This window comes from Saccostrea echinata, unplaced genomic scaffold (assembly GCF_033153115.1).
Source record: "Saccostrea echinata isolate AGI-Se365-2 ecotype Australia unplaced genomic scaffold, CSIRO_AGI_Sech_v1 ptg000054l, whole genome shotgun sequence".
Taxonomy (NCBI): Eukaryota; Metazoa; Mollusca; class Bivalvia; order Ostreida; family Ostreidae; genus Saccostrea; species Saccostrea echinata.
Window position 1 is genome coordinate 17,159,824 of NW_026889803.1, and position 13,318 is coordinate 17,173,141.

The 13,318-nt window shown below is 32.5% G+C and overlaps 1 protein-coding gene across 1 annotated transcript in view; it reads right to left on the reverse strand.

The window, feature by feature from the left end:
- LOC133206424 (uncharacterized) overlaps positions 1–13,318 on the reverse strand; it is a 33,963-nt gene continuing 20,645 nt past the window's right edge. Inside the window, exons 5-7 of the mRNA XM_061342408.1 lie at positions 10,121–10,270; positions 5,887–6,102; positions 1–2,199 (exon numbers count right to left, since the gene is read on the reverse strand). Coding sequence (XP_061198392.1) covers positions 1,856–2,199; positions 5,887–6,102; positions 10,121–10,270 — 710 coding nt within the window. The 3' untranslated portion in view covers positions 1–1,855. The remainder of the gene's footprint in view (positions 2,200–5,886; positions 6,103–10,120; positions 10,271–13,318) is intronic.

Genomic DNA, 13,318 nt, shown 5'->3' on the forward strand with positions numbered 1-13,318 from the left:
CAAGTCATAAATATATGGCATATTACATATGTAAAAATACATGTAATAGTTCTAAAAATGATTTAAACGTTAAACTTTTTCATAATAACATTTAAAACAGGATCACAACACTCAAGAGTTAATTGTAAAAAATATACTGTTTCCTTACAACTTTTGTACTCGGGTACAAGGATAAAAAAACAAACTTAAATCAATAATAAACATTCTTCTAAAAGGGATTCTTGCAATTCACAATTGCTACGGATAAATGCATTATGTAGATAAAATTCATTCTCATATAAATCTTGATCATCAATATGTTTTGTTTTACATCAAAGCACATGGATTTCACATTATCTCTGCCTTCACAGAAGGTTGATATAAATATGTTTAATAAATAAAAACAACGAAAAAAAAAGGGGGGGGACCAAGGGAGTCAAAAGGGGAGCAGGGAGACAGGTAGACATGTGCAATGAATGAGATGAATATAATACCTGTCTCAACATTTATGTTTCAAAGACTTTTATTTTTATTGTGAATGAAATTTAACTATCAAAATGAAAATTTCTGTCAATGGCATTTATGTTTCCTTAACTGCATGATGTTGAAACTCATGTTTATCTAGAAAACTAAAAACAATTAGCTTGTACCGGTAAATCTTTACCGAGGAGATAAAAGAAATCTTCTGTAGGTTTCAGGACATGCATCTTTTACAATTGTGATTCAATATCAAATGTAACCCAGAATTTTTGTACAAATCTTGATTACTGGGAATGCCTTTATGTGACTTAAATCAACCTTTTTTCTAATCTCAATAGGAAAAGCTGCCCTTAATTCATTTATTAAATATTAATCCAAATTAAAATTTGACTCTCAAATGCAGAATTTTTCTTTTTAAAATATATCAGCTACTTAATTTGTGGAAAAGGTATCATTGCAATTTGCATGTACCGGAAAAACCAACAATTTTCGTTGACAAATCAAGTGGCTTTAAGTAGTAAAGTCTGCTTGATATGATTAATTAAAAAAGCATTTCTTGGTAAACTGTGGTAAGAAACTTGAAAAAAAAAATGCAACATTTTCTAATCAATATCATGTTCATCTTCAACAACTCTGGTTGAAAAGTTTACACATTAATGAAAACATATACCGGCCTATTCTTTATAGATCGATGTACATGTACAACCTTCTGTAAGAAAAAAGTAAATAATTTGTATCTTATAACAACTTCTTGGAAGTGTATTAATAGATAATAAATTGCTAAAAATAACCAATGTATGTACAAATTTAGAAAAAAAAATCAGAAAATGCCTTGCTTGTGCGACTGTGAAAAAAAGAGAGTTGAAAATCAACTTTCATTAATTCTAATGATATTGGCATAAACATAACAGTACATATGGTCATTTATTTTAAAATGTTGAAATAAGGATATGGTTTCTAAAAGGGACAATTATGACACTGTTTCTGAACACACTACAAATTCAATTTAAAAATTACATAATCATTGTATGTGCTACACAAATATCTCCTGAGATCATAATATTTCTGTCAATTTACAAGTCTACGAGACTATAAATCTCTAAAATTTAGTAGCTATAGGTCACATGGCATCCACATCACAATTTCACATTCTCCTAATCAAATAATAGCTCATTTATATCACAGCAATAAAACACATTCAAATTGCTGCACGAAACCTAGACATTTACACTTTGTCTAGTATCAATCATTCTTAGCAACTGCAAAAGCAAATGCCCTGCAAGTTCAAGTGTCCATATAGCACTGCAATAAGTCATTTTTCCATTTCTGCCATTTTCCCCACAATTCACTCCACTATATATATCCCACAATTCCTTTTTCCATATGTCTTTCTCTGCTATAGGTTGATGGGCAGTGCAATCTTGTCTGTGCCTTGAGAGTAGGTGACACTTGTGCTATTATTAGATCGCGTGGACTTTCCCGAGCGGGAGCTTGTCGGCGTGTACGATCGGTGGTGGGAGGGAGGCTGTGAATGAGAGTGAGACTGTGAGGAATAAGCACTTCCTGAATTGTGAGTGTTAGCTACTAAAACATCACGAGTAAAAGCAGCGGTGTACAGCGCTGTACCATGCTGAGCGGTAGGGTGGTATACGGGTTGCATGGGGAAGTAACCCTGATGCGTGTGTGGAAATTCGCTATATTCCCGACTAGGAGGATATGAAGAGTTACATGTGCTTTGACCTACAAAGAAAAGGCAAAAATATTCAAAGCTGTGTTAGTATTCACAACAATGCCAAACTCAGAGGCTCTCATTGCATATAAACTTTATAATGATTAAGCTTATTGTAATTATATAGTTTCGCATGTGCCCATAGGTACTCATGCACCCGATTGAAATTTAAAAATCATTCAAGCCTTCATCATTTAGGTAGCCATGCAACTGCAATCAAAGCATTATTGCAAAACAGAATAATAAATCCTTGAATACGCTTTTTTTTTTAAACATTTAATTCATATTGTATTTTTACTATCATTATATAAAGCAATGTATACACAATGCAAATATTGATTATTGGAAGCTAAATTGCAATTACTAACTCACTTTTAATCTAAACTCATACTCAATATTGCAGTAGATCATGAGAATTTGCTCAAAATGCAAACATTATGTCAACACATGAACATGCATTTACAAATAATCAAATTTGTTTGTTAAGAGGCCTAAAATACTAAATACAAAACCAATCATTTTCTAGGGGTTTTGCTATTTAAACAGATGTTTTTTGTACCTCTCAATGATATGCACTATTTTATTTCACAGCATTCAACTTGGTAAATATTATGAAAAGCTGTTTTTCGCGTAACTATTTTGAATTAAGTCTGAGGTATTAAATCTAACAATATTGCTCTGAAAGATGTGCTTTTTTTTTCATTTATGTCAGAACTGTCGCAAAATTTAACACTTTGTTAATTAATGAGAGGATTAAATTTCTAAAAGCATGGTCCTCAGGGCTATTAACTATCAGAATTTAATGCAATCAGATATGCCACAAGCAAGTGCAATTTTTATAAGATACTAGAAATTTAATCTTTTTAATCACTATTGGGATCAATTTTTTGTGCCACATTTTTAAAGCAAGTTTCAAAGGAAATGGTAAGGCAAACCAATAGTTCTTGCCCCAATAAATGTATACTGCCAACCTGACACTCTAGAATTTTAGACAAAAAAATAATGTCAGGAAGATCTGAATTGACTTTTCAAAGTCACTATCATGAAGGTTATCTTTTGCTTTCATTTTTAAATCCCCACTCTTTAATCAGTTAATCCTCCGCCTAATCTCCTAACATTTTTGCAACAACTGGGTATTTTCTTTTGTCTGTAGTTGGCATGTTATTTATCATTTCTGAAGTATCAATACAAACTCTGATGAACCCAATACCTTTGGCAGGTGAAAGAAGCAAGAGGTCTGCAGAAACCTTACTCCATCCAATATACTGATATTTTTAAGAATCTAGGAAGTTCCTCCTTAACCTTTTCATCAATGAACATCATTTTTGATCTGTAGCAGATTCTGGCCACTACTTGTCCCTAGTTACAAACAATGTCTATCCTCTACATATATCACTCTCGATACCTGCTTTCTGGCCAAAATGTTGTTGGGTTTAAAAGGTTTAGGGGATTTTGAAAAGATTTTCCTTAGTACATGTTGTAATATCTTTTTATATGTAATAGAAGTGAACTTTATGGAAAAATATAAATTCTGAAGATTTCAAAGCACCTACTGTTACGTCAGTTTTAAAATTTGAGGATTCAATAAGTATTGGTACTTTATTTAAAAAAAACTAGAGTGTTCCAAGGAACTCTGGTGTCAGCTGCTTTCTAGCATCACTAAAGATGCAACTAAATCTTATAGTAGTCCGCTACTTGTTACTAGCATTAAAGTGCTTGCATTTACCAGCCAACCCATTTTTTTTTTTTAAAAAATCCATGGAAATTAAGACTGCATGTACTGTGATAGAATCAGAAATATGATTCCCCCACCCTCAGAGCTTAAATATATTACAAGATTAAAATCATTAAAAATAATAATTTATCGTTTTATAATGTGTTGAATGCAACAATCCTCCACAAGAGATTTCAGACTGTCTTTACTGCAATTGTCAGTCTACAACCTAGCTGCAGAACTGTAGAGCTATGGTTTTATATTTTAGTCTTTGACCATAACAGATCCTGTAATGCAAATATGGTGCAATTAACGGCACAAGATTTTCTGCGCATTTTGGGAAATTATTTCTCCATTTTCCAGCATTGGACAATCTGCTACTTTTATTCCCTAATTCTAGACATATTCTATTACCAACCTGTATATTTTATTCACCTCCTGACCCTTTACAATCGTCTCTACAGACCAAAAAACTTGCTTGTTTTGAATTTTCTGCCATTCGACAAAAAATTCAAAACAAGAGAGTTTATTGGTTATGAGAGATGACTATAAAGGGTTTAGGAGGTGGATGAAATATACTGGTTGGTAATAGAATATGTCTAGAATTAGGGAATGAAAGGTATTTTCATGGTCCAATGCTGGAAAGCAGAGAAATACATCCCCAAAGTGCGCAGAAAACCTTGCACTGTAAATTGCACCATATTTGCATTACGGGATCTGTAGCGTTATGGTCAAAGACTAAAATATAAAACCATAACACTACAGTTCTGCAGCTATCTACAATTATCCACTTTGGTATACTGATCCCAATTTATTTTCATAATATTCAAATTTCAGTCCGTGTGTATACATTTTTCAAAGTACAGTATCATAAGCTCATAAACGTGATATAAATGCTAATTGTCAAAACCTGCCTCTAAAAATTCAAAACATGCAAGTTAAATTAACTGTTCAAAGTATGTTTGCAAAGTAGGTCAAAGGTCAAGGTCAAAGTGATCTGTAACGCTGATATTTTTCATAATATTTTATGACAAACTGTGCAAATGCTAAATAGCATAAACTTACCTCTAAAATATCAAAAATATATCAGCACTATGAAACATTTTGAAAAGTAGGTCAAAGGTCAAGTTTAAGGGTCATGAAGTTGGTAACCATGGTAATTTACAAAAGTCCTAGCGGAAAACAATATATGTGCAAAATATCAAATCCATACATCTTACAGTTCAAAAAATATAGAGTGACAGACGGACAGTTAGACAGACAGACAGATGCCAGGTAAAGTGATCCCTTTGTGTCGCTCTGCTCTGCAGGTGACACAAAAACTTTAAAGCCATCTCTTAGGGCTTTCACTAGACTTTAAAGGTTTTTTTTTATATATTGTCCTCTGAACCACCCTATCCCTTTTATCTTGCAAAGATTTAATTATCCCCAGAGATTTTTGTTCTCTGTTTATTTCCATATTATCTTTCTTCAACATGTATAGTTTAGCAATGACAGATGATTTTGCTAGTAGAGGTTTGATTTTCATTACCAACAAGAAAATCAGAAGAAATCCATGCTACATTAGTAATTATGTTCATTATACAAGTTGATGACCTTGGTTGTAAGATTCTGTGGAGTTCCACAGGAAGCAAAGAACCTATTAATCTCTCTTGTTCATGTTCAAACTGATCCCTCTAAGGGATCAAGTTCATTTAGTTTTCATCAGATATCAGTTTCCATTACTCTATTCTGTAATTAAAGTTTATCTGACTGAAGATGCTGATTGCTTAATCTTAATTAGCAGGACATTATTTGATGGAGATAAAGTGGATTACATCACAATTTTCTAAGAAACAGGATCAGCTCCATACTTTATCACGAATCCATTACCAAGAAAGCAATTTATAAATATGATTAGAAAATCTTCAATTATGAATGTCTAGTTACAACTACATGTTTATAACACTGAGAAAAAAAGTTGAAACAGTTATTTGGTCCTTACTTTGATTATAGGGTGGAACCCCATTTGCTGCCAAATTGTTGGGGGCAGCATTATGTGGTGAATTAGTGGTGCCCTCTGGGGGCGGTTTACAAAATACTTTTTTACAACAGCAGACAGCAGCGACGATGCAGACGATAAGTACGATGAGACTTCCTACAGTTATTGTCACTGAGGCCGTAACTCCGAGGGCTAAAAATCGGTTGAGAAATGAGCCATCTGAAACAACACAAAAATATATCTGGTTTTAAATATATAAACAATGAGGGGCTTAGGACCCCCAACAAATCTCTAATTCCTGGTGAAAAGGATAAATAAATAAAGGCTAATGCGAGACTGCACCTGATTATACAGATACAATATAACAGCCTCTGCTTAAACCTTTTTAGATACTGTATCTGATTTCAGTAGTACTTTAGTCATATTTAAATGAAAATTTTTTTTATAAAAAATAAGTGCAGACTATGAATGTCACAGTGTTCAGATCTGATGTGTTTTCTTATTTTAAAAAATGTCAAATTTTCATTGCATTTCAAATGCAGATTTTAAAAAATGCTTATTTTTCTCCCAAACAGCTAGGTAAAACGTAACATGTAAGTGAAAAGGGTTTTATTTCTGCCTGTAATTAATGTAAAATTGCTCGTCTTATCTTGCAAATTCCATTAGACATGTACATCCTGTTGGATGTATAGAGTAATCTTTTAACACTTACAATTATTTTTAATATGAATCATGCCAGTATAATCATAACATCCACTATCTTAATCAAATGGGGTTTTGGACAAATTCACCGTCAATCCATATGTTTCTGAAACCTTCTGAAAATTGTAGTTCCATCAACAATATCCATGTCAGCTTGTTTGCTTTTCCTACTTCAAAGAATAATTATATCTACCCAAAGGCACCAAATACCAATATTTCCTGATCAAAGAAACAAGATCAAATTCAGGCACCTTGATATTAATATAAGATGAGCAAGGATAAATTATATGCATAGGAAGCATCAAATTACCTTCTGAAAAACAATGAAATATCCTGGAAATAATTTGCCATTTGCAAAGTTATGATCTACTTCCATGATAGTACTTTTTTGATTTTGCTTTTTAAAAAAAAAAAAAAAAATTGTATATTTTGTGGTCTGGTTTGCTAAATGGCTTAACATCTAAATCTTCTCTCAATAAAGCTGATGCTTTCATTTGCTATCCGCCTCTAATCTGCTCCAATATGATATCAGGTGCATTTATGAGATACTGGTGTGAGATATGTCCCTCTAATTCCACTCTCAGCAGACCTATTTAATTAGTTTTTTGTCTGCCATGTCTTGTTAAGATAAAGTTATGGTGGTCAGCTGGAGAGAATAGCTGATTATGAAGTCGGTTGTATGAGAACGGATGCTCTTGGACTATTGGTACTCTATATCAAGTCTATTAATGATGAGCATATAGTCTGAAATCATCACATGTTAGTAAGTAAATCTAAATTTTAAAAATCTTTTAATCTGAGAGACATTTTATTCTAATCATCAACATCTGATATTAAAATTTTCAAATACTAAACTGTGACTGTCTGAAATTTAGATACTGTAAACACTTTAATTAAACCATTAATTAAACTAATAAACATTTTATATATTAGTTTATTAAATATGGTATCTAATGCATCTAAGTCAAACAATATTATTTTATATACAACTGCATATGATTAAAATGATTGTGTTTATTTAGTATGGGATGAAAAAAGTTCAATTTGATGATTCTATCAGAAAATAAACTTCCTGGCCTTTGAAATAGAGTTCAACCGAGAGAAACCAGTGCAAAATTGAACTTAAAGACAAGAATGATAAATGAATACACCAAAATAATCATTTATAAAATACATCACCCACTTACTTAACTGTCATTGAAAAATATGCCCAGAAACATCTTATCGTAAACAAGGAAGCTTCCTTTCACCAAAAAAAAAAAAAAAAAAAAAAAAGCCAAAATTTGGATTGGGATAAAGGATTAGACTTGATGACCTGATAAAATGTCCCTATAATCTTGATATATGACAGAAATCACAGGAACAACATGCAGTCCTGATGTAAACAAGCTTTGCTCTCTATCACTTTTTCTCTTGATTCTCACCGAAGATAAAAACAATGAACTAAAACATTGTCTGGCACCAGTCTCTGTGTTATGTAGATGTCAGTGATTATAGAATTGTATGGAGACCTAAATTCTCTGATTTCGGATTAGAGAGGGTGATCTGTTTTAAACCATTCCCAGTTACTGTGATTATTTTCTTTAGATTTGTGTTAAGATCCATGAAATTTACTCTTTATTTCCAAATAAAAACTTGTTTTTCTATTTACAAACTAAACTTTCACATATATATATACGAGGGGTGATCAAAAAGTTCGCGAACTATCTCTATATTTTCAAAACCACAATTCAGATCAGAATGAAATTTGGCACACATATAGTCATACATGTGTTCTATATACAGCAGTTTTATGTAATGTTTTGCTCCATGTTTGTGACGTCACAATTCGAAAATGACGTCATTAGGTAGGTTACTTGTGACAAAAAATGACTGACTCAGTCGTACTCGAGCAACGAACGGCTGTAAAGTTTAATGTGTATCTTGGAAATTCCTTTGCAGTAGAATATAATACTTTGTATAAAGTTTATGAAGACAAAAGACTTGCCAGGAGTTCAATCATTAATTGGATTGATTGTTTTAGTGAAAGAAGGGATATGGTTAAAAATGATGTTTGTTCTCTTGCCCAGTGAAGCAAGCTGGGGAAGAGATGTGTCCTCAGTTGAGCAATTTGATAAGAAAGACCGCCAAATTACAGTTAGAAAAATAGTTGAATATCTTAACAATAATACAGCTATTAAATCCCTAAAATATCGTTTACTTAAGACTTTAATCATATCAGATATGATAAATAGAAGGCGCCATGCCTTATATCCACATTGGATAAACGACGCTCCCAAGACAGAAGACTTGGGTTGTGATGGTCACCTGCTCATTCCCGGAAAGGATATCCTTATCCACCCATCCTATTGCCGAGATTTGGCCATTTTTGACAAGCTGACTGTTTTTGTTATAAAAATAACTTGCATGGTAAGAAATATAAGACTCGGAAAAATCTTTACATCTTGTGAATGGAACGCTTCGGAGCATGTCACGTGACCGCCTGTATCACGTGATTCGCGCGTGGGCAGAACAGCGGCAGATGTGCATTAAATCGGAGAGGACTGCTTTAAAAAATAATGAACACAAAAAAACTAATTTTATTCTTTTATGGAAGTTATTCAATTAGCTCGCGAACTTTTTGATCACCCCTCGTACATTATCCTTGAAATCCCCAAATATCTAAATTCTATTTTACAATGGTGGTAGCTCTTGGGAACAAATAAAATCTTTTCTCTTAATTCGTGCAAGCAAAAATACTGCAACAAATTGTCTTTCACTTTTGAAAAAATATTGTGAAATACTTTTACTATTAATGAAATAAAACAAATGTAAAAATAACGATATTTTATTTCTAAAAGTTTTTTTTTCCCAGGTTAACAGTTATGTACATCTTCATGTTTATCACAAAAGAGAGATGAATTTAATGCTACAAATCTAATCCATGTATTGTTGAATACAATTCATGGCCAGATAATCTGATGACAATACCCAATGACTACAAAATAATTTTTTCCAAAAAAAAAAAAAAAAGATTCTTTAGTCTTTTACATGTAGCTCTATAAAACCTCTGTACTATCAGTAGAAATGCTTAGAATGTATCAGAATTGCTCTTTCTGGGTTTTGACTGCTAGAATACCTTTCATTGTTGTTGTTTGACTAATTGAAGGAAGAGAGCCAAAAGATGCCAATTATCGATAAAAAAATGTGACCACCTTGAACATTAATTGATATAAACCTAAAATCTAGCCAAAATATATTCAGTATTATCTAGGCAATGTCCAAAATGTGTGTGGTTTGGTAAACATCAGCGTGTTTGCTATATTAATAACACAGTACCAGATAATGGCTTCAGCCATTATAATCCTGGTAACGGCACCAAAATTTATCATACAATGAAACAACTATTTCTCCCTTCAAAATTAACTCATATAAAAATATGATAAAAGTATGAATTACTAAAAAAAAAACTGGAGTAAGTGACACATAATTATAAATAAAATGTTAATTATGTTAAGTTAAATGTAAAAATTTAGACAATTTTTTTTCAACTTACCATCTTTGACGCCACACTGAGCAAACCCCTCCATTGCCTCGTCAGAGTTGTCACCGCAGTGATCCACTTTGTCACACTTGAGGTCTTCATCTATACAATATCTGTTAGCACACTGGAAGTGTGTGCCACAGGAATTATATTTTTGAAAATCTGAAGTAAAGAAAAAAGGATTTTAGTTATCACTGCAAAAATTTTATGCATAGTCAGAAAATATATTTGTTTAAAAAGAGCATTTTATCAACTTCTTCCAATCAAGTTCATCATACAGTTTTACTAATTTTAACAAACTGTCCACAATCTCAAACTTCCTAAAATCATTGTCATACATCAACATAACTTTTTCTTTTAAAAGCATTTTCAGGTAAATATGAAATTTAAAGGTTGTCATGTTAAAAAAAAAAAATCTACTAAGATTGGATTTGATCATGACATTGAACCATAAATCATTTGATGAACAATTGGTTAATTCTTCATTGATCGACTTTTTTTAACAAGCTGCTGGTGTCATTTGATATAGTGTCTATATTACTCTACCAATTATCATCCATGATAATTATCTTGATTGAATTATGGTAGGAACACAAGAAATATCAATTTATTGACTCTTTTTTTGAAAATACATAGAGCTTGTGTTGGATTGAACTGCCTTCCAGTCAATAGCGCGTTCTGTAGGATTAGGTAAATTATTGTCAAGAGTGACAAACTCTTCAGGTGTAATTGTTTGAAATGATAAGTTCCACATCAGTCACATGATAGAAAGACAGCGAGAGACAGAGAGAGAGAGAAAGAAAGAGACCTTGTGAAAGATTCAATCTATATACTTCACATAATTCACTTAAGTAGCCCCTATCAGCTTTTGACAGACTTACATAATGCAATAAATAAAATACCAATCTGAGAAAAGTAAAACACTGCCATTACCACCAGATACATTCAAGACAAGATGAATGTCTTTGTCTATAAAATGATCCTAATCACTTTTCCAAAGACATGCAAAACAAACATCAAGACAGTTCTGACCTTGAAAATACCCTGACAATGAAACTTGTCCTATGTTACTTCCAGGCTTTATGTTAGTTGTGTTGTCTAATATTCCCCAGGATTTGGTTTTTAAGAATTAGCTGTTCATAAAATTGATGATTCATCTACTAAAATGCAGCCAGATTATCAATGCTGGACCACAAAAGACCGGACTTGATTAGACCTTAATAAGCTATCAATGAGCAGTAAACATGACAAGAAAATGAATACAAGAGGTTTCGATAATTTTTTCAATATATCCAGAACAAATAGGCATGGATAAACTGTTACAACTACAAGAATTCAGTGTGTTACCATAGGATTAGTCTGACAACAAGAAATAAGTATGATAACGTAGTGGGCTAGATTTTTGACGAAAAAAAAATTAGAAAAAATATTTTTATCATATTGTCCAATAAAATCCAATAAATTTAAAAGAATTCCATGCAGCTTTTCATAGTAGTCTGCTTCTGAATGTCATGCACCTGTCTTTGAAAAGATGGCCCCAGTCTCCTGGTGCCCATTGGAACAATTTTTACTTCAAAGTCAGACAGTTAAACCACCCATGGGAACAAATTGTCATAGGAACATGGAAGCAAGCCATCATAACTAAAGGTTGACCAGTTTCTCTGGGTAATTCTTTTCCAGGGAGGATAATTGTCCTTAAGTGTTGACATTCTTCAATGTGAAATATTATTGATTCTTCGAACTCAATTACGAAGAAGACATTGCTTCCCAAAATGTTTCAATTGCAGGAATTTTATTGTTATTCTATATACACTTTCAGATGTTCAAATTTTTCTGACAATGAACATTGAGATAATTTTCCTGCAATGTGTTGAAAAAAAAAACAACAAAATTAAACCTAGCTTGTTTAAACTTATGTGACTTAAACTTGCACACAAAAGTTCTGTTCATGTTTTAAACTCTATTTTCCACTACATTTACTTCTTCTAATAAAGCAAACTTCTGTTTTGAATTCAATACAGCTGTTTCCATTACATGAATAATATCTTGTGTTAATTTCAGCTCCCATTATCACATGTAAGAATGGCATCTTCATAAATCATCAACTTTAATTGTTATTCAAAAGCACTGCATGACAGTGCAACAATTCTGCACGAAACAAAAGCAACACAAAACCTCATGCAACCAGGCACTAAAAAGACTCAACTAAACAATATATATATTCACAAGGAAAGAAAAGTCAATCATTAGCTACCCAGAGCAAAAAGCTCTATTCATAGTTTTGTCAATATGCCTAATTACTGAGCAATGCATCTCTGGATCTGTAGTAGATAATTATCTGGAAACCCTTTACTACTCAATGGTAAAAACATTACTACTGCGACTCAAATGTTATACAAGATTTCCCTTGTAATTTGCAGTCAGAAATCTTCCAAGATCCCCACGTTCAGGCACCTAGGTCATTTATTTCTAATTGGGTAATTGTTCTAAAACAGCAGATTTGCCACTACAAAACATGGGAACAGTTCAGTACAGGCATACTCACATATACCAAGGGATATATGGGAGCAAATGCTCTCAATCATGGTATAAGTGGATAAAATTGTACAGATTTTTAGTGTTCCATCTAGATGGAACTGAACATTCTTTCCCACTGATTAATAGCATCCAGACCAAGGGGAGTTTTATTTCAATTGATAAAGGATTCCACCATTTATCTGTCCAAACTGTTGGGTATTTGATTGTCTGTAAATGGTATATTACAGTCTGCTGATGTTTTACGACATTTCCACTGTAGACAATTTCCTCAAAATGAAAGACTACAGCTTGTACAATACTTGGATGAAATGAAGCAATGACTTAATAATGGCTCGTAAGGACCCGTTGCCAAATCGACCATTAAAACAAGCAGGCGGGCAGGAAAAACTGTGACGATCAAAAAAACTTGAAGAAGATGTATAACTAAATACCCTTGAACTTCTCAGGAGCTGGAGATAAGGAAAATAATACACCTGTCATTCTCCTAGCAGTTTATAAATCAACCAGTTAAAGTGGTAAAGTTTGGAGCCCATAATCACCAAATCACTGAATCCTTGTTTTGTCTCATGATAAGAGAAAAAAAAATATAAAAGATTTCAAAAGTTGTCACTTTCACAGGATTTCAAAGAGAAACAATCTTTAAATGAACATTAAAATCTTGCAATGTTGCAA